The sequence below is a fragment of the Trichosurus vulpecula genome, chromosome 3, assembly GCF_011100635.1.
Source record: "Trichosurus vulpecula isolate mTriVul1 chromosome 3, mTriVul1.pri, whole genome shotgun sequence".
Classification (NCBI taxonomy): Eukaryota; Metazoa; Chordata; class Mammalia; order Diprotodontia; family Phalangeridae; genus Trichosurus; species Trichosurus vulpecula.
This window is the reverse complement of record NC_050575.1, coordinates 402356716-402379523: the sequence shown is the minus strand read 5'-3', so window position 1 is coordinate 402379523 and position 22808 is coordinate 402356716. Positions and strand designations below refer to the sequence as shown.

The 22808-nt window shown below is 37.8% G+C and overlaps 1 protein-coding gene across 2 annotated transcripts; it reads right to left on the bottom strand.

Annotated features, from left to right (window-relative positions):
* Window positions 1-3530: 3530 nt before the first annotated feature.
* LOC118843931 (zinc finger protein 345-like) lies at window positions 3531-21865 on the bottom strand. Of its 2 annotated transcripts, XM_036751727.1 has the most exons (5): window positions 21495-21865; window positions 21319-21410; window positions 10384-10510; window positions 9653-9748; window positions 3531-6827 (listed from the first exon to the last, which is right to left on the bottom strand). In XM_036751727.1, the coding sequence occupies exons 1-5, from the start codon at window positions 21589-21591 to the stop codon at window positions 5008-5010; spliced, it is 2232 nt and encodes a 743-aa protein (XP_036607622.1). In that variant the 5' UTR covers window positions 21592-21865; the 3' UTR covers window positions 3531-5007. The 2 variants fall into 2 exon arrangements, 1 of the variants encoding a protein (XP_036607622.1); XR_005009944.1 differs by lacking the exons at window positions 3531-6827; window positions 9653-9748; window positions 10384-10510 and adding an exon at window positions 15201-16111.
* Window positions 21866-22808: the final 943 nt, after the last annotated feature.

The window sequence follows — 22808 nt, the reverse complement described above, 5'->3', positions numbered from 1 at the left end:
GCCCCAGCATGTTAAGCTCTCCTTTGAGGGAGTGGAGGGAGGAGGGGGGCAGGGCTCCACTTGTGAGCATTTTCCTCACTCTGAAATTCATTAAACTTCTGTTTAATCCCTGACACACCTGCCTCTGGCATGCTTTGTTGGGTTCTGGCCATTCCCAGGTTAGAGGTTGGTTCTGGTCTGGTTGACAACTTCTCTTTTGCCAATTCTAAATTTCAAGGAGTTATTTTCTTCAGTAAGATTTTGTACTTCTTTTTTCCAAGCTGTTAATTCTCTTTTCCTATCTTTCTTCTCTAGGTCTTACCTCTTTTTCCGTTCTTTACCACTCTCATTTGGTTAAAAAAATTTTTTTTAACCTCCTTCTTTAACTCTTCAAGGAGTTTCTGTTGGACTTGTGTCCAAACTACATTTTTTTCCTTTGAGGCTTTGTTTGCAAAATATACATATACACGTATGCATATATATGTATGTATATATACACACACACACATAGTCAGTCATTTTCTTCTGTTCATCTCAAGTTTCCCTCACAATAGGTCTTTATGGTCAGATTTTTTTGCTTGTTTGCTCATTCTTCTGGCCTATTTAACTCTGGACTTTGTTAGTACTGGGCTGTACTCACTTCTGCAGGGAATATCTGGCCTTAGCTCATGCCCTCATATCCTTTTGTTACTTTCATAGCTCAGCCTGGGGGCCCTACAAGTTTTTAGTATCTCCAAAGTGGGGTAATCTGGGTGAGGGTTCTTCACTTCCTTACTGGCCTGAGTTCTACAAGTTCCTGACCAGATTTGGTTCTATTGGCTTGTTTTTGGTTTTCAGTAGACTGCTGCTTGATTAAGCCACTTAGAGGCCCTGCAGGCTCAGAGCAAGGGAACTGTTAGCTCCCTATGGTCTGGGATGCTGAACTCTACTCCTAGAATCAGAGCCACACAGCTACCATCTGCTTTATCAAACTGGTTCCTTACTCAGTACACAGCTAAGACCCATGACTAAAGACTGCTCCTCTTTCCCATGTATCTGTGACCTGAAACTGGATGGTATCTATTTATGTACCCAGTGCTTAATTCAGGGATCTTCTGGGATCACTTTCTCCCCTGGTGTTTCCTGTTCTGGTGCTCTTTCTCAGTCCTCTCTGTCCTTGGGTGCTGGAATGCTTCCCACTGGTACATGTGCTCCTGGCTCAGAACCCTTCCCAGTGTCTACAGACCTCTCTCTCCATCTCCCTAAGCTACCCTGCACTAGAAAAAAAATGACTCACTCTGAACTTTTCTTGATCAGAATTCAGTCTGGTGCACTGTCTAGATCTTTGTCAAAAGGTGGAGAGGCAAGCTAGATTCTAATGTTTGCTCTCACTCTGCTATCTTGGCTCTTCCTCTCCTATGTAGAATTTTAGTCTATTATGTCCTATCATTTCTCAATTTTTTGAAATCAGTTTCCCCAAAATTTAGCGTACACATCATATCCCTAAATTTCCTCTCTTCTATCACAAAATCTAGGAGTGGTTGTTTCTGCTCAGGGTTCTCATCATAACTAGTTCCTCTCTGTTAGAATCAGAACAAGAAAAATTTTCCCCCTTATTGGTTCTTTCACGTTTAGATGACTAAATGATCAAGGTAGTAAGGCAAAAAGTTATTTAGTACTTTGTTTTTGACAGAACTACTCAGATATCTGGATTAATGAAATCATTACTACCCCATTTATTTTTTCTTCAATTGATCTTTATGCAAACACTGTCATGCTTTGTCTTTTTTATTCTTGGATTTCCTCACAAAAATACCTTAATATATAATGTTATGCCACCCCATCACTTTTATCCATTTATTTTGAATAAGGTATGCCAATGAATAGTCCGCTCATGGGTTTTATTCAACCAAGTGTTGGTGATACATAGGTCAAACTTACCTTCTTGTGTTAGGACCTCCAGTTACTTTTGTTTATTGTTTAAATCCTGGGCATTACTGCATAGACATTTAATCCAATGGGTTTTACTATGGACTTTTTTCCTCCTAGTCTCCAACTTTTTGTGTAAGAAGTCATAATCATTGACAATATTTTTATGTTCCTTCTGGCACTACCATTTATTCCTACACGAATCACCAGAAGCATGTAGTCATAAAACTTTTTGGAAAAAGTCTTGGGAGGTTCTGTTATGTCTTAGAGATATATATGCTCTGGAAAGAAAACTGCCCTCCATTGTTAATAAGCAAACAAATAGCTATCTTAGTGCCCCCTGAACACAAAATCAATTACTACTCTACTCTTCTTCTGATTTTTACTGAACTATCTCTCACCTGCTATCTTCTGTGGCTCCATATATCATTCCTAGGAGGACAAGCTTCTGCCTCTGCAAATGATCAAATTCCCTATACTTCAGTAAGTCTTAAATAGTTTTTTAAGCTGTAATTTTACAGCTGTCCTTTTCCTTCCCTTTCTTTTCAACTCCAATGTCCTGGAAAGAGTTGCCTCTTTTCCTTCCCAATTCATTTGTTCCCCCCACTCTCTATACTGGTTGAGATTACCAGCCACATTTTTGGGTTTTTCAAAATTAGTTGTTTAAACTTTAATCCTAAGCACCTGTTAAAAGCAGTTATCTCCTCTTACCTTGACAACCCCATATCTTCCTTTCCTTACTCTTATGAATTCTGGGGCCACACCAACCTCCCCTTCAGCCTTCTAGCAACCTCATATCTATTTCAACAATTTGTCCTACCTACCAACACACTCTATATTGGTACCTTCCAGTTGTTCAGGTTATCTTTTTTAAATTTACCTTGCCTTATCTAGCTTCCCAAATACTTTCCCCCTCAAATTTTCCCCTTTTTATTCTACTTCTTAAACCTCTAATCCTTTTATAGCCTCCTTAATTGTCTTTGACCCTGTTCCTTTTTAAATTTAGAAGTAGAACCTAAGTTAGAATCTGTACCTGGCAATTTTTCTTCAAATTTTCCTCAATTTCTCCAAACTTGTCCTAAAAGTTGAGCCGTGACTTCCTTCATAATTCTCCAAGCCACCTGCTTGATTTCTGCTTTCTTATCTGACCCCAAATCCTTTTCCCTATCCTTCCACAGAAAGCAGAAGTTGACATACCTTTATCGTAGAATCACACACACAGCTGGAAGGAAAGCACCACAATGGCCTACCATACAATTGGTATTTGCCAAATGGGATGGTGAAAGTACTCTGTGGGTCTGCACTCTTATAGGAGAGGAGTTCCCTACTGTTATGTTTACCTTTCACTAGTAAGCTTGAGAAAAATAAATAGCTCAAAGCAAAGACATTCACTGAAATGCCATAAGAAGAAAAGTAGCAACGAAGAATCTTACCCCCAAAACTAAGGTGTATCCTCCCACAGATATATCCAGTAACAGGGAGAGTGGACATATTTAAGAGGTCAGAAATAGAAAGACACACATATATGGAACATATATAGCCAGGGCACATGCACAGAGGTAGGGTCAAGGCATGTATCAGGAAAAGCAAATAGTGCCTTGAGTTTTTCAGGGCCACTAATATCTTCACTGGTTATTGCTGGAAACTAATTGGCTCCTCCAGTTGCTAGTTCATTTGAAATCCTCAGTGGTTTTGTACCGCAATTAGAGTGCAACAAAGGAGGCACTTTGATCACTTTTATTCCCTTTCCCAAGGAAAGGAAGCATCAATAAATCTTTCTCTAGAAGATACAGTGCTTGTAACCAAAACTCAAGAACACTTGAAATTGGAGTTACCCATGAGGTAACACTTAAATTTGGTGCTGCCCCAGAAATCTCTCTTCACTGCTAGAAAGGTAGATTATAGGATTGTGCTCTCTAGGGAATTAAAACAACCCACCATTTTCTACACCAAGGGTTCTTAACCTGGGGTCTATGAATTTAATTTTTTTTAAATAACTATTTCAATGTAATTGGTTTCCTATGAAATTCTATATACTTTATTTTATGAATTTAAGAAGATCATTCTGAAAAGGGTTTTACCTTTACCAGAATTCCAAAGGGATTCATGACACAGAAAAGGTTAGGAACTTCTATTCTACATAGAAGGTTGGAGGTTCAGGAAGCAGTTATATGAATTCCCATATTAGACTACATACAAGCTTATCTCATATGCCACTTTATATCGTAGTTATTTCAAAATGTGTCATATCTTTCAGTATACATTGTCAGGGACCATGTTTTACATAATCTCCCCAGCACCTAGAATAATATCTGTAAATAGCAGCTTTACATGATCAAAAAGAGAGACATGAGAACTTTAGTCACATTTCCCTCTCAAAACAACCACTTGCAGCTGGCGAAAAAATCTAATACTTCTGCAGTGTTGAATAAATTACAATTTCATTTCATGTCAATGGCTTGATATGAAAAAAAAAGTCCTATGCTGACTCCAATGCTGTTTGGCACACCAAGTACCTCTGCAAAATATCTGGAGATTTTAGTGGATGACAGGCTTAAAAGGAGTCAAATAGTGTAAAAGGGCAGTAAAAAGGTTATTTCAATCTGAAAATATATTAGAAGAGATATACTACCCAGTGTGATGGAGATGACTACTATGACTCAGAACACAATTAGAATACTGTCATCAATTGTAGAAAGAACATTCCTGAGCTGAAGAGTGTGGAAAAGGGGGTGAACAGAAAGCTAAAGGGCTTCTATTCATGTCACATGAGGATGAGTTAATAGAACTTGGGACATTTCATCTGGAGAAAAAAAGATGTATCAGGGACATGTGAGATGACCAAATAGTTGAAAGTCTGTTAAAATAAATAGGGATTAGGCATTTGTTTCGATGGACTATGACTAAGAGAATGGATATAAATTGTAATAAGGCTAATTTAGATTTGATGTAAGAAAAAACTTCCTAATAATTACAATTATCCAAAAGAGAAGCCAAACGTTCAAGAGTAAGTATACTCATTAGAAGTCTTACAATGAAAGTTGCTTGACAACTTGTTCTATTTTGCACAAAGCAATTTTTTTGTCAGATAAAGGTGGGACTAGATGATCTCTGAGTCTTCTAACTCTGAAATTCCTGTGAAATTTTCTGGACCTCTCCCTCCATTATTACATCTGAACAGTTTATTTCCAATATGAAGTCTCTCACGAACTTTGAACTACATTCATTAGTTTCATTTTGTGTGTCAAGGAAAGAATTGGTGTAGAAGGGTCCCTCCAATTCAAAGAATTTCTCTCCAATATGGATTCTTTGATGTCGTAATAGATTTCGATTATTGATGAATGTTTTCCTACATTTGTCACATTTATAGGGCTTCTCTCCAGTATGGATTCTTTGATGTTGAATTAGGCACAATTTAGTGCTGAGGCCTTTTCCACATTCTTGACACATAAAGGGCTTCTCTTTAGTATGGATTCTTTGATGTTGTAATAGCTTTCGATTAGTGATGAAAGCTTTCCCACATTCACTACATTTATAGAGCTTCTCTCCAGTATGGATTCTTTGATGTTCAAGTATGTAGCTATTACTAATGAAGGCCTTCCCACATTCATTGCATTTATAGGGCTTCTCTCCAGTGTGGATTTTTTTATGTTGAAGTAGGTAGCTATTACTGCTGAAGGATTTCCCACATTCATAACATTTATTGGGCTCCTTCAAATTATGGATTTTTTGATGCTGAATAAGGTAGCTATTACTCCTGAAAGCTTTCCCACATTCATTACATTTATAGGGCTTCTCTTTAGTATGGATTATTAGATGTCGTGATAGGTCTTGATTACTGATGAAGGCTTTTCCACATTCATTACATTTTTTAGGCTTCTCATCAGCATGAATTCTTTGATGTTGAATTAGGTAACTATTACTGATGAAAGCTTTCCCACATTTATTACATTTATAGGTCTTCTCTCCAGTATGTATAATTTGATGTCGTGATAGATTTCGATTACTGATGAAGGTTTTCCCACATTGATTACATTCATAGGAACTCTCTCCACTGTGAATTCTGTTATGTTCATAAAGTCGCCCCTTTCGGCTGAAAGCTTTCCCACATTCCTTACATTCAAAAGGCTTCTCTCCAGTGTGAATTCTTTGATGTTCAATTAGGTAGTTGTTACTTCTGAAGGCTTTCCCACAGTCAGAACATTTACAGGGTTTCTCTCCAGAATGAATTTTTTGATGTTTTTCTAAGTAGGGTTTTTTACTAAAGATTTTCCCACATACATTACATTCACAGGGCTTTTTTCCAGAATGAATAATCTTATCTATTTCGAGATGTCGCCTATACTTGAAGGTTTTTCCACATTCATTACATACATAAGGCTTCCCACCACTGTGAATCTTCTTATGTTTACAAAGAGTCCCCTTTTGGCTAAAGGCTTTGCCACATTCATTACATATGTAGGGCTTCTCCCCACTTTGAATCATCTGATATTTATAGAGGTTCCCTTTTCTGCTTAAGGCTTTCTTATATTCTTTACATTCAAACGACTTCTCTCTACTATGAATCTTTTGGTGTTGAGATAGGCTTTGAATTTTGTTGAAGGTTTGTCCAAATTTATTACATTTAAATAGATTCTCTCCAGAATCATCTGAATGATGAATAGTTAGATTTTGTTTACTGCTAAAGGTTTTTCTGTATGTCTCATATTTAGGGTGTTTTCCTTGAGTATTTGTTTCATGTTGAGAAATATGGTTTGAATGGTAAACTAAGGGCTTATTGCATTTATTACATTCATAAAGTTTTTCACCTACTGAGATTCTATCACAGTCAATTACATCCAAATATTGTTTTACATTCACTTCAAGAACTCTCCATTGGGCATCAGGGATTGACTCCTGACTGTACTTTTGTCCAATTGTATTACATTCATGAAGAAAATCTAGGGAGAAAAAAAAGTGTCAATATTCAATGTCTTTTGTGAGGAAAGGAAATTGATTCATGTTAAGGTCTAAATTCTATCTCCTTCATTAAGAATGATCCCTCTAGAATAGATAGAACAAATTTTTGTAAGAAAGAACTAAAGCTTAAAGTAAATGGCAACCTAATGATTCAGAACTTCACAAATGGATGGATTATCATTATGGGTAAACAAGTAATTCTGGAAAATATAGACTGCTAAACCTGAAGTCCATACGTAACAAAAACTTGTTTACCTATTACAAATAGGTGGTTTGTGAACATTTAAAAGAGAATGTGTAAACTATTAAGACCTAGCATTGATTTAATAGAAGTAAATCACATAAAACAAAGCTCATCTCCCTTATTAATAAGACTTATGAACAGATGGGCAAGGGATGTAAATAGCAGATACCTAACTTTCAGCAGTGCATTTGACAGAACTTTTCAAGATATCTTTCTGGATATGACAAAGAAATGTGAAATGTGAATTGGACTATAATACAGCCCACTGAGTCTGTACAAAGTTTAAAAACCTTACTGAAAAAGATACTTCAGTAAAGAGTTTTGTCCATCTGGATTATGTTTTCTGGGTATACATATATATATATATGTGTGTGTGTGTATACACACACATACACACACACATACATATATGTGTGTGTGCATTATATGTGTATACATACATACGTATATATACATGCATGCATGTGTGTATGTATATATGCAGAGAGGGATTCTATTTGTCCATTCAACAATTTTAGTAATACCCTAGATGAAATCATAGCAGATACTAATCTGTTTTGATGACACAAATTTATAAAAGACACCTGAGAGAATACAAGACTGAATAAAGGATTTTTAACATATCACAACAGGCTAGAATAACAGGCCAAGAAAAACAATATGAAATTTAACAAGGATACATGTGAAGTTCTGTTATCAATTATCAAAGTTTGGAAGGTCTGGTTTAGTAGCAGATCACATTAAAAAATACAGGGGAATGAAGTAGACCACAATCTCAATATTAAGTAGTGGTATCCTATAGCCACTAAAAAAGTTGATTCAATTTTAAGGTATGTTAAAAAATGTACAATGTCTGCATCAGAAAAATAATATTCTCATTACACTCTGTCCTAATCAGACCACATTTAGTAGACTTCCTGTTCAGTTCTGTATACAATTTAAAGGAGATACTAACAAATAAGAGCACTAGGCACTGGTCAGCGGCAGGAAGCTATTAATTGGCTTTCAAAGGCAAAGGATTATTTAGTTTCATTTCATGTGGCAAGTCAAAATATAAATATATGATACATGAAATATAAACATATAATATAAATAAAGTTTCATTCAGCAAGGCAAGAAGACTGACATAGATAAATGCAATGAGTACAGAAATAGTCAATAAGGAACATGCTACAGCATTTTAATAAAGAATTTGGCCACGAGAATCTCAATGAGATTGACAGGGAAGATCACACTCAGACTTTTACTCCAGTAAAGAAAGAAAGCAACACAAATTCTGTAGTGACCTACAGATACCATATTATATTTATCTTTCTGCCATAGTCAGTTAACTGCCATTTATGCTCGAAGTGAAGGAACGCCTTCCTACTGGAAAACTAGTAAAAAGACTCAAGAAAGACCTTTCCATTTGACATGTTGGCAGAAAGAATGAAATACTCCTTAAAAGAAAGAGGAAGATCTTAAAGGTAAAAACCAAAAAGAAAAAGGAGCACAAAACAGAGAGTCAAATTCTGTCCAATGTCAAGAGACATTGATGGAAAAATATCAGCATAAATGAGAAAGGGAAGGAGTCCTAAACATTTGGGGATTAATAACAGAGATAAGGCCATTTCAACCTCATGAGGAGTTGCAATTTGTGAAGAGCTCTTTATACGCCAAGAAACCACGATTTGAATTCAAAGGTACTAAAGCTTTTGGGTAAAGATCAACAGGAGAAACAAAAGTGATAATGTTCTGGGAGGATACTATAGACCACCTAGAAAGAAAAAAGAAATAGATGATAGTTTCAGGAAAGATATCATAAGCCTTGTACAGAGGAATCATATAACAAGGATTAGAGATTTCAGTTATCTCATTCCTTGTCTCTAAGATGGGAATAATGATAATACTTTCACTAATCACTTCATAGGTTGGAAAAGCACTTGTAAATCATCAAGTGCTATAGATCTATGTGTTACTGTAATAGTTTACATGTCTGTGTGTGTGTGTGTGTCTGTGTGTGTGTGCGCGCGCGCGCACGCGCGTGTGTGTGATGGGAGGCTGTGTCAACCACAGAACAGTAGCACTAGAAGGCAGATTGCTGAATTTCAAGGAAGATAAGAGGTCACAAGAAATGAAAAGAAAGAGTATAGATCATGTATTTGTGAAGTTTAGAAGTGAGTGAAAATGTATAAGGCAGACAAAAGGGACAAGCAAAGGTTTTGTTCTTTTAAGTAAAGATCAGACATCTATGAAGAACCTGAAAACAAAGGGGGACTGAAGATGCAAGAAGACTAAAAAATAATAATCATAGGAAAGGAGGAAGAATTAACATCAGAAAAAAACCATACACCTCTTCCTCTAAGACTAGAGAGAAATGTGAGGTCAGGAGGTTTAGGAGAGCGATCTTTCAGAGAAAAGGTGAAGAAATAGTTCCAGAGGGAGAGCAAAGAGAAACATCCTCCCATGGTTTGTGGCCTTTAAGAAGAAGTGTCATTCTAACATTTCAAGGTAATGCACCCTTACTGACCAGCTAAGTTGCTGCTTGCAATGCTACCTGTATGCCTGGTTTCAGCTACTCACCGAGGTAAAGGCTTCTTGGAACTTCTTCAGCTGGCAACACTGGTGCTTCTCTTTTTTTCAACTGAGGGATGACATCTGGCTTGAAAACTGGAAACCCTACTCATGGGGAAACAATAGGAAATTGCTGAGAATGGAAAGACATCTCAGAATTCAATCTCAGCTCAGTCAGTAAAAATTTATTGGGCGCTACTATGTGCCAGGCACTATACTAAGTACTGGGGATACAAAAAGAGACAAAAAGTAGTCCCTGCCCTCAAGGAACTCACATTTTCTTTAAGGAACACTAGAGAGGACTTTTGAAGGATGCTCTGTATTGAGTTTGTGTTGCCATCAAGTAGCAGAACTGAAAATAGGATCTGAATTAAGCTGAAAGAAAAGTACTCCATTTAAACACATTCCCCTAAGATGACAGAAATTTTCATGTCTGCCAGTAGCTACATTGGGACTTTAATGAAGAAACGTACATTAGGAAAACTATTCTCCTCAGGAGAATCATAATAATGCTTCTGAATACCACTTATACAAAGCAAAGACCTTTCATTTAGAGTCTAAGAGGGCAGAAATACTGTGCTTCTTTACACCAAAAGATTTAGGAATCTTTCCACAATACATATAATCCTAAGAATATCCTCATACACAAAGTTCAAATTCAGTGAAGTACTTCTATAGGAAGAGAGAATGCCAAGCAATCCCAATGGCCAGACGATTCATGAGAAAGAAGCCATCCTTACCAAGGGAGACAAAATTCTCATAATTTTCCAGCATCACATCCCTGAACAAGTCCTTCTGTGCTGGTTCCAACAGCCCCCATTCCTCCCAGGTGAAATCAACAGCCACATCTTGGAATGTCAGTAATTTCTGCAATATCAAAAAATAATACTTTTCACACAGTCTGTCTCTTACATGGAACAAAAATGAAGAAGCAATTATTAAGGCTTACTGTGATGCCAAAAATTACATGAAGTGCTGGGGGAAAAAATAAAAGCAGACAGTCTCTCCCATTAAGCTTACATTCTCAAAGAGGAGGACAACACATTCAGGCAAATGGTGGTCTTAGAGGATCATTTTGGTTTGGAGAGTTACAGGAACAGTAGTGATTGGAGCCATAGGGGAGTACATAGATATATTCTTTCCAAGAACAATGTCAGAGTGAATTTGAATATGTGGAACTGGAAGATAGGAGAGGACAGAGTGATAGGCCTATATAGATAGACAAGGCTGCTAATGAGAAGATGGCCAGAGTGAAAGTAGGCAGGAGTTGAGCTGAGATGTAGTGGGACACTGAAGCAACCACTGACCAGGACATCTCTATCCTGGGGTCGAGTATAAGTAGTGAGGTGAAAGGGCTGAATCTTCAGGGCGTGGTTTCTGGTTTAGGCAGCAAGGTTGCTCACGAGAAGGTGGTCAGGAAAGGAGATGTGAAGTTGGCACAACAAAGATGGAATGATTCTCAAGGGTTTAGAGCACTCCATGTCAACGGTTCTTGAGGCTCTACTTACATTTTGCTCCCTTCATAACAGACTTTCTATATTGTAAATAATTTTACCATGTTACCTAAGGTCAGTCTTACAGATCCCCTGCCTCGTCTCTTACCGCTCCACTCCACCCTCATCACCAGTGGTGTCAAATTCAAATAGAAATAGATCCCTTTGGGTGTATATTGATTTAGAAAACTACAAATTAATGTCTCCTTGCAGCAGTGGGCTATGAGTTTGACACATCTGCTCTACATAACCACTAAAGTAATTTTCCTAAAGCACAGATCTGACTATGTCACTCCCCTCCTCAAACTCCAATGGTACCTTATTAACTCTGGAATCAAACTTAAGTTCCCCTGACATTTAAAATCCATCACAATTTGCCCAACCTACGCTTCTAGGCTTATATATTACCCTTCATAATTTACATTCTATCAGTGGAGGCAGTAGGTACACCTACATTACACAAGATGACTTTGGAAGGAAGCATTAGCAGCTGGAGGCATGAAGGATGTCATCATTATCCCTAGCTTTTCTAGAGTGCTTCAAGATTTGCAAAGTGCTCTACAAATATTTTCTCATTTGATCCTTACAACAACCCTGGGAGGTAAGTGTTATTTATTATCCTCACTTTATGGATAAGAAAATTGAAGCACACAGAGGTTAAGTGACTTGCTTGGGGTGACACTGTCATTAAGTATCTAAGGCTTGATTTGAGCTTAGGTCTCCCTGACTCCAGGTCCAGAACTCTATCTACCATGTGACCTAGCTGTGACTAAGGATTCTAAGTGTAGGTAGTAAGACTGTACATTCTAGGCATGGGAGACAGGCCTGTGCAAAAGTACCAAGATGGAAGATGGAATCATTAAAAGTGGCATGCAATTTTCAATATGTAACTAATCACTTTTTTTTATTCCTATTCAGTTCCAGACCCAGCTCACTGTCCATTTAAAGGGCCTGTCCTAGGTATATGTTCAGATGGACTAAAAACCCAGTGACAGACATTCCCCCAAAAGATAAGCGGTCAAAGGATACAAACAAGCAGTTTCCAAAAGAATTACAAAGTATTCACAACCACACTTAAAAAAAAATGCTCCAAAACACTAATACTAAGAGAAACGCAAATCAAAACAACCATGAAGTTTTACCTCATATCCTGAAAATTTGCAAAGAGGAGAAAAAATAGCAATGCTCAGTGCTGGAGGGGTTGAAAGATGATAGGAACATTAAATACGTTGTTGGTAGAGCTATGAAATGGTACAACCATTTTGGAAAGTAATTTGGAAACCAGTTTGGAAAGTATGCAAATAAAGTGACTGAGATGTCTGTACCCTCTGAACCAGAGACTCCATTACTGGGCTTATCATCCAAGGAAGCGACTGATAAGTGGTTTCCAAAATATTTATAGCAGCACTTTCTGTCATAGCAAAGAACTGGAAACAAAGTAGACACCTATCAATGGGGAATGACTAACAAATTGTGTCACACAAATATAATGGAATGTTACTTTGCCATAAAGAGTGATGTATGTGATGAATAATGAGAAGCATGGAAAGGTTTATATGAACTGATGAAGGGTGAAATAAGCAGAGCCAAGGAAGCAATATACTTGACTCCAGGAATATGAATGGAAAGAATAACCACACACACACACACACACACACACACACACACACATACACACATTAAAATTGAATGTTGAAAAATTACGAAGATCAAGCAAGATTTGAGCAAAGAGATATGAAAGGATGTTCTCAATCCACCCCCTTCGTGGAGGTGGGAGGGTCCACAGGTATTACATATTGCTTATATTTATAGACTTTTTAAAAAATATACTGATCAGTTGTGCTCATTTTCCCTTCAAAAACTCAATCATAGGTAGTCTTCCTCCTTTTGATTTTCCATATGTGGTTCATTGGGCCATTTCTTCTGAATGGCTAAGTTCATTGAGAAGAGTATATGGTATTGTGGGCCCTGATGCATTCAACCCAGTATCAGTCATACCAATCTGGAAGACCTTACCATTTATTTATGTAGAATTCTCCCTCCATTTGGACCCTGTACAGCTCATCTCTCAGGAACATGGTGAATATCTTTGGCAAACATGGGGTTCTGTTTTCTGGCAGCCTGACACTGATGATCAGAGGATTAACAAAAGTTTTTCATTGTGTCTATTTTAGATGATCTTAACACATGACTGATCCTGTTTCTTGTTTTCTAGGCCCAAGCCTGACCTTTCCTTCTTAGAGCTCACTCTTACATTAGTATAAATTAAGTAAAAGTTATTTACAATTTCGTTTTTGCCAGGATCACTCCTACTTCCATAGAAGTAACCTTAAATACGCAACTGCTTTGATTGATCTCCTTGCTGCCATTGTCAATGCCATTTTCCTTTCTGCCTATAGCATAGCAGGGATTGATTTGCTGCTGTTCATGAGGGGGTGGTTCCACTATCATCAAGACTGAAAAGGTTTTCTACAGGAAAACTGACAGTCCTTTGTGTTCACAGTCTTCCATTCAGTTTGTTCAATACTTTTGGGGTGACCAAGCTTTATTGGATTTTACAGCTTTCCACAGACTCAAATCCCTTCCACCATCCTGAACTGTCAATTATGGAATTTTACTACTTTTCAATCTAAAACAAAAGCTGTGTGTGGTTGAAGGATTCCTGGGAGCCCCATGACCCTTTCAGGGGATACTATTTTCATAATACCAAGATATTTTTGCCGATTAGCATACTCCTTTCCTTTCCTACATATCTATGTGAAGCTAGATTTTTTTCATATACTACAACCAAAACAACATCACAATGGACTGAATACCAAAGCAGATATGAGAATTTAGCTTCTTCTATTAAGTCAGACATTACAGATCTGCGAAATGTACAGCAATGTCACTTTTCACATTAAATTTTGTTTTGAAAACTAGTAATTTTTCATAAAGATACATTATTGTTAACATGTAATGGGTTTAATATTATTTTAAATAAATATTTTAATGTACCCTTTTCAATTTATAAAATGGTATAGATAGACGTAACCAATGGTGTGCTAGTAATGTTTAACAACCAGCTTGGGGGAGGGGGGAAGAGAGATGGAGGATGTACCAAGACACACTTCTAAGAGTAGTCTACATTAAGATTTTCTCCATCACTTTCTTAAGCCTAGACAATTTCAAAAACAATAAATTAAGGTCTGATTTGTAACCCTTTGCTGATTTCCATGTTTAAATGCTTACACTGAAAATTTAACAATTGGCTGAGTCAGTACAAGTCCCAGCAGGTTCCAGCATACCTCTGGACATAACCCACATAAACAAAACGCTCTCTTGAGCCTTGAATAGTTTTTAAGAACTTAAAGGAGTCCTGAAAACAAGAAGCCTGAGAATTTCTAGTCTAAAAATGTTACTGATTCTGGTAGCTTTGCCAGTCTGCTTGACAAGTAATAAACTTAAGTGACTGCTAGCTAAGGTAGTTCTGAGCTATTTTTACCTTTTCTCTGTAGCAATGACTGACTGATGCTATTTACAGAAATTGGTTAGGATTCATGCCCATTTTTATCAGCATCTTATCTTCATACAAGTCAGAATTATAGTTGGATACAATATTTTTCTAACATTACTGGATAATGTCATAGATGACACTGATGTGTGTAGAAATATATACATATATATATATATATATATATATATATCTCATGACAATATAACCAGAAAATCAAACTCTCTCAACCAAAAATTGAAAAAATATGTTAGCAAGTAGGGACAAATTAGATAAACCTACAAAAATCATTTGCATTCCTATACACTCAAATTCAATCTACAAGCTTTTACTATGCGCCAGGCATTGTGCTTGGGATACAAAGAATGAAACAATCCCTCCACATCCTTAAACAAGAAATTTAACTTGCCAAGAAAAAAATTTAAGCCTATTAAAAGGTACTTGCATTTCCGGACTTTCAAAATTATTACAAAGAAATTTTAATCAAAAGTAACTGGTACTGGGAAAAACAAAAAAAGAAAAACATGACATGAAACTAAATACACATAAAAGAGTTAGTAAAACACCTATGGAAAATTAAAAAAGAGATAAAGTATTTTTTATTTAAAATTTAGATCCAAACCTCACAATATATGTCATATTAAATTCAGGATGAAGTATCAACAGAAAAACTATAATAATACATAGAGAATGACAGAATAATAAATTTCTCTAAAATGTACAGGGGAGATACACATTTAGTCATTAAACAAATAGAAGTAATTATAGGCAGATGTACTAGTTCACTTAAAAATGAAAAACCTCTACAGAGAAAAACAATAAAATAGAAATGAAAAATAAATTGGGGGAAATATGGCAAATATAGAGGTAAAAGAATATCTAAGAATTTTTTTAAATGTTTTATTTATCCTTTTTGTTTTTATATAACAGTCATTTCTGGATATTCCTCTGCTCTGCTTCCTTCAACCTGAGAATTAAACCTTCTTCTTGGAACAAACATAGCAAGTTAAGAAATATAGGACAATACAATTACGGTGTCTAGCAACGTCCGCAAACCTCTAAATCCATGGTCAGCTCCCTCTCTGATGCTTCATTATCTTTTCTGAGACCAAGATTTGTTTGAACAACTACTTAGAAAGACTTCAGCTGTCTTTTAGTGTTCTATTTACATTGTTGGGTTTAATCTGTTCTCTTATATTATTGTTGTGATCAATGTGTATGTTGTTCTCTTGGCACTTTTCCTTCTGTAGGAGTTCATACATATCTTTCTGATTCTCTGAATATGTTTGTCATTTCTCATGGCACAGTAACATTCCATTATGTTAATAAACCAGTTTGTTCGGCCAGCCCCCAACTGATGGGTACCAACTTTGTTTCCAGTTCTTTGCTATCACTAAAAGTGCTGTTCTTAACTTTTTTTGCATATATGAAGCCTTTCTTCTGTCTTTGACCTCCACTGGTATATGTTCAGCAGAAAGATTGCTGTAATAAAGGGAATAAACAGTTTAGTCACTTTTTTTCAAACAATTTCAACTTTTTTTTCCCTGAAACAGTGATACCAATTCACAGCTTCCCCAAGAAAATATTGTTGTGACTATCTTCCAGAAGCTCCTCAAACAATGACTATTTTGCCAATTTTAGGAGTTTGAAGAGAAATCTCAATCATTTTAATTTACGTATTTCCTTTTATCAGTGATTTGGAATGAGTTCAGTGGTAGCTGATAGTTTGCAACTCTTCCTTTAAAAATTCTTTGACCGTATCCTTAAACACTTATCAGTTGAGAAATGGCTCTTGATTTTATGCATTTTTGTGAATTCACTAAAAATAGCTATGAGTTACCATTTACATAGTATCTAAAATATTACCTCATTTGGCCAAATGAGACAACATACAAAATACTCTGCAAATCTTAACGCACTATATAAATGGTATTTAGTAATAACGTTATTGTTTGGTCTCCATAACAACTCTTAAATATGTGCTATTTTAATTCCTTTTTATATATGAGGAAACTGAAGCTTGGAAAAGTTAGCTGAGTTGCCCAGGGTCAGACGGGTAGTAAATGTCAGAAGCAAGAGTCAAATTTAGATCTTCTTAATGCCAAGTCCAACACTCTATTCACTGTACTTCCTAGCTAAATGGCCTATAAATCCTGGATATCAGTGATACAGATTAGAATGTTTTCCTACTAGCTTCTCTTTTTATTTTATCTGCATTAACTTCATTTCTATAAAAATTTTATGTAACCGATATTGTTGATTTTGTCCTTTCTGTTGCCTCTATCTCTATCCCTTTTTGGTTAAGAAATCTTCCCTTCTCATAATGAAAAATGTTATCCACCTCCAGAGAAAGAACTGATTTAGTCTGAATACAGATCGAAGCATACTATTTTTTGCATTCTGTATTTTTAAAAAATTTTGGGTCTGTCTTCTTCTAACATGATTAATATGGTAATGTTTTACATGACTGAACATGTATAACCTGTATCAAATTGCTTACCTTCTCAGAAAGGGGGAAGGTGAGGGAGGGAGAAAATTTGGAACTCAAAAATTTTTTAAAAATGAATGTTAAAAATTATCTTTACATGTAACTAGGGAAAAAGTATTATTTAAAAAAAGTCTTCCTTTCATAGTTCCAATGCTTAATTCATTCCATTTTCTTCTAGTTCTTTTAAATGTTTTTTTTATGATTAGGTTGGTCATGCATTTGGAAGTTATTGTGAAATGCAGTGTAATATATTGGTCTAAACCTAATTCTACCAAATTGCCCTTCAGATTTTCCAACAGTTCTTGTCAACAGGGGAGTCATATTCTCCACCAATTTGTGTTTTTGGCTATATCAAAACTGGACTTCTTGCTACTTATTCTTTTTGTAAAATCAAGTCTGTTCGACTGATTTACTTTTCCATTTTATAATGGGTACCAAATTGTTTTATTATATCTTCCCTATAAGACAGCTTGAAGTCTGGTCATGTTATGATACCTTCAGTTCTCCTCCCAGCCCCCTTAAAATTTTAGATATTTTGCTTCTCCAAATGCTTTTAAGCTATTTTGTCTAGTTCTATTTAGAATCACCTTAGTGGTTCACTTTAGAAGCTTTATTAGTATAGGATTAAATCTAAAAATTAATTTATGCAGTATCATTTTTATGTTTGCATGGTGCAAACATGAGCACTGAACATTTCTCATTATTAGCCTTCTCTAGTTCAGTAAAGGCTGTTTTGTAGTAGTATTTAAATAAGTTCTCCATGTATCTTTGAAGGTTAACCTTCATATACTTTATGCATTTTATAGTTAATTTGAGTAGAATTTCTATTATCATCATTTCCTCTTGATTCTCTTGTACAGTACAGAAATGTTAAGGATTTTTGTGGATCCTTTTGCATCCCATTATTTTACTGAAGATATAAGTCATCTCTGTTTCTTCATTGATTCTTTGGGATTTTCTAAGTAAAGTATTATGTCACTTGCAAATATGGATCATTTTATCTCCTCTGCCGATTTGTAAACTTTTCATTTTTCATTTCTTTCTTGTCTAATAGCTAAATCTAGCTTTTTAAAATCCTTATCAAATAATAGTAGGGAGAACAAATATTCTTGCTTTAGCCTGTTTGTACTAGGAAAACCTCTAGTTTTTCTCTACTGTACATAATACTAGTTCTTGGATTTGCACATGTACTTTTAAAAATTAATTTTGACATCGTTTGCTTTTACATCACACACATTTTCCCCATATCTCCATACCCATCTGAGACAGCCATCCATTATAACAAAGAATTTTTTTTGAAAAGAAAAAGATTACAAGAAAAAACCCCCAGTAATATTGATCAATGCATCATAAAATTAGACAATATACACGATGTTTCATACCCCATATAGTTCTTCAAAGGAAGGAGAGGTATCTCTTCTGGGGGGACTAAAACTTAAAAAGTATAAAAACATTGAAGGGCAAAACCCAAATCCTAATAGATAGGTGGTCAGTGGATGTGAATGAAATTCACAAAAGAGGAAACACTGTAAACTATCACCTCACTAAAAATGCTCAAACTTACCAGAAACTTTCGAATACCATTTAACACCAGTAAAAAATGGCAAAAATAGCTTAAAATGATAAAAACTCAAAAAAAATGATAAAAACTCAATGGTGGCAGAGACAGAAGAACAAGTGTACAAACTACAGGGTGAATTTTAGAATGGTAGAATCTTTTAAAAAGATCAATCTGGCAGTCAACTGCAAGATTTACAAAAGCAATCATACTCTTATTCTACTAGTCCCATTATGAGGAATATATTCAGATACTACAGGGGAGAAAAAAACTGTGGCTTCAACTAGTTGTTACTGGAGCAAAAAAAAAAAAAAAGGCAATTGAAATGTCCAACACTTAGAGAATGACAGAATTATCAGTAGCAATTAATGTTATGGAATACAGGTTGTTGTCTGTCCTTCATTCTTGAAGAGGATCATGACATCAGGAAGGGATGCCATGATTTGCATGTGAATTGGTTTTAAATTAGGAAGGACTCTACAAAGTCATCAACCTCACCCTCTCCTCTGGAGACATCTGTGTCCAGTGGCAAGGTATAGATAGATCAGGATGACTGGAGATGGTCCCCTCTGAATCACCGGGAATATAAAGAAAGGTAAAAAGAAAGGACAACTAGATTTCACAGTGGATAGAGTGCTGGGCCTGGAGTCAGGAAGATCCGAGTTCAAATCCAGCCTCAGATGCTTACTAGCTGTGTGACCCTGAGCAAGTCACTTAACCCTGTTTGCCTGTTTCCTCATCTGTCAACTGCGCTGGAGAAGGAAATGGCAAACCACTTCAGTACCTTTGCCAAGAAAACCCCAATGGGGGTCACAAAGAGTCAGACACAACTGAAATGACTGAACAACAAAAACAAAGACCTTGTACTCAAGAAGCATCCATATTAATGAGGGAGACAAGAGGTCAATAATTAAGTTCGTATAAGGTATATATGTATGTATGTATACATACATACATACACATACATACACACACACACACACACACACACACACACACACACGGAGAGAGAGTAGATGGAAGGTGGTTGTTGTTGTTGTTCCTTTCTTCTTGAAGAAGACCATGACATCAGGAAGGTGATGCCATGATTTGCAAGTGGATTGGGTTTAAGCGAGGGAGGGCTGTGCAAGGTCACCAGCCTTACTTTCTCCTCTGGAGCCATCTGGGTCCAGTGGCAAGATATAGATTGGGACAACTGGAGATGGCTCTGCTATGGAATACATAGTTAAAATCAAAAGGATTAGGAATAGAAAGAAACTTGAAAAGATCTATCTGAAAAATATAAAGCAAAGAATGCAAAGTCAGAAAAAGATAGCTGACTATGAATACAATTATACAAATGCCAAAGTATCTATTATAAATATGTAAGAATGAATGGAGGAAATGTCAAAGGGGGATATGGAAAAAAATGATTTGTTATAATACTTTTACATAATAAAATTCTGGTATTCAAATGCAAATAAATGTGAGCTGTAGTTTTATGTTTTTGTTAGTTATCTTCACAAGGAATTACAAATAAGATATATTACAAACTTGATGAAACAAGGTTTACAGTTATGATCTTAAGGAATTATTTAAAATAAGATTATAAATAAACCTGATGAAAAAGAAACATTTTGTTAATGTTTAGTTATAGTCATAAGAAATTATCTAGAAATAAAACTATACTATAAAGACCATGAAATTGAAATGGTCACTTCTTAATCAGTTGTGCTAGAAAAAAGCTTAGATATGTACTTCATCTGATAAAACATGGCAAATTTAGTACCAATTAATTTCCTACGCATACATACACACACATCTATGTAAAAAAAAGATAGCTGCAACTTCTGAACCAGCATCTTTCTCTGCATAACTGAGACAGAAATTTTATTTAGAGCTCAATGAGAAATTTCATATTAAATCTTATGTACTTACACAGTAACTTCAGTTCAAAAGTGGCCATAAGAAAGGATAAGAATAGCTAATTTTATATAACACTATTGATCTCATTTGATTCTCACACCCACCCCTGGCAGGTAGGTGCAATTATTATCCCCATTTTACAAATGAAGAAACTGTGGCAAACAGAGGTAAGTGACCTGCTCAGTGTCACAAAGGTAAACTACATTTTAAGTGTCTACGGCTAAATTTTAAATCGGGTCTTCTTGACTGCAAACCCAGCACTCAAAAAATGTTGGAAAATATGGCTCAGGAGTAGTAATAATAATAACCTCGCGTTATGAAGAGCCTTTCAGAGGCTAGAGGAGATGACCTGTCCAAGGCCCTTCCCGCCTGGGCCGGTCAGACAAGTACCACCTGAAGCTGGGTTGGGGAGGGGGATGGGGAGGGCCATGCCCTGGGGGGGGGGGGGGGAGGAGGGGACAAAGGGGCCCAGTGGGCGTAGGCAGAAGGTGGCCCCGCCCTCTAGGGCGGGGACGAAGCGTCACTCATGTGTCCCCGTCTTCCCACCCCCTCTTCCAGGCCCAGTGGGGGTTGGTGAGGAGGGGGAAAGATGGCCCCGCCTCCAGGGAGAAGCGGGAGGGGACGATGCGTCACTCAAGTGTCCCGTCCTCCCACCCCCTCTTCCAGGCCCCGTGGGGGTTGGGTGGTAGGATTGCCCCGCCTCCAGGGAGAAGGGGGAGGGGACAATGCGTCACTCACGTGGGGAGGGCTTAGGGTCCAGCCGCCGCCGCTCACGCCCTCCTGCCCCTCGGCTCTCGCTGGGGCGAGGGCGGGCTCCCGACCAGCCAGACCTAGGGGAGAGAAGGGGGTTACCAGGGAAGCCGGCGAGGTCCGCGGGCCCAGGCACCGACCCGACCCCCCAGTCCCGTTCCCACCTTGTCCCCCAGACGTAGGAGGGTCCCCCTGGAGACGCTGACCCTGCACCAGCTGCAGCTCCAGCTCCAGACCCGCCCCGGGCCCGGCTCCCTCCATCGGGGGGTCATCGAGGCGGGCCGGGAAGGGGCTGCGGACGCCATCGGGCGCCCCTTCTCATCGTACAGAGGAGGCAACTGAGGCCCAGAGAGGGTATTGGCCGACTCGGGGTCACACAGCATCAGGGCCGGGGTCAACCCGCCTCCTCCGCCCCTCGGCGGCCCTGGCCCCTCCCCGGCGCGTGACGCCGCTCTTCAGTCCTAGGGATGGATGCCTCTGTCGCCGGCTGAGCAAGGGGCTGCGGTCACGTCCAAAGACTGGAGGGCCCGCCCCCACACGCAGGCGCACTGCGCAGGCTCCTCCTTCCCCGCCCTAAGTGAGGACCCGGACAGCCCTGCTGGGGGGTGGGGGGGTAGGAAGTGGGCGGGGCAAAAGCTCGAGGGATTCTGGGAAATGAAGTCCCTTGCATGCATTTGGGCAGGTGGGAATGCGGTGCAATAAGCTCGTCAACATTTATTGAGCACCGCCTAATATATTCTATGTTAAGCAACAAAGAAGGGCAAAAACATTGTCCCTGCACTCTAGGAGCTCATATTCTAGTGGGGAGACAATATTCAAATGACTCCCAGTTTCCCCTTCAGTATAACCAGGTACGTAACAATATCACCTACTTTCCAAGGTTGTTCTGAGGATCAAATGAGAGAAATGTGAAGTGCTTTTCAAAACTGGAAGCCTGTGTAAATATGTACTACTACTACTACTACTACTACTACTACTACTACTACCACCACCACCACCACTACTATTATTATTCTTCCAACTGCATTTCGTGACCCCACTTGAGGTTTTCTTGACAGAGCTACTGGAGGGGTTTGCCATTTCCTTCTCCAGCTCATTTTACAGATGAGGAAACTAGAACAAAGGGAGTTGAGTGACTTGCCCAGGGTCACACAGCTAGTAAATGTCTGAGGCTGGATTTGAACTCAGAAAGATGAGTGTTCCTGCCTCCAAGCCAGGGACTCTATGCATTATGGTGCCCCCTAGCTGCCCTAAATTTTAGTGAATTCCCCCGGCCTGCAGGATAAACTATAATCTGGTTGGATGTTCCAAAGCTTTCCTAACTTGCTCCCCCCACCTCCTTTCCAGTTGGCTCAGATGTTACACCACATCAGGTTCTCTGTGATCCAGTGACAATGGCCTCCTGGCTAGTCCTCAAGAACTTCATTCTGTCTCCTAACTAGAGATTTTTTGCTGGAGCTTCCCCGTGGACAGACTGC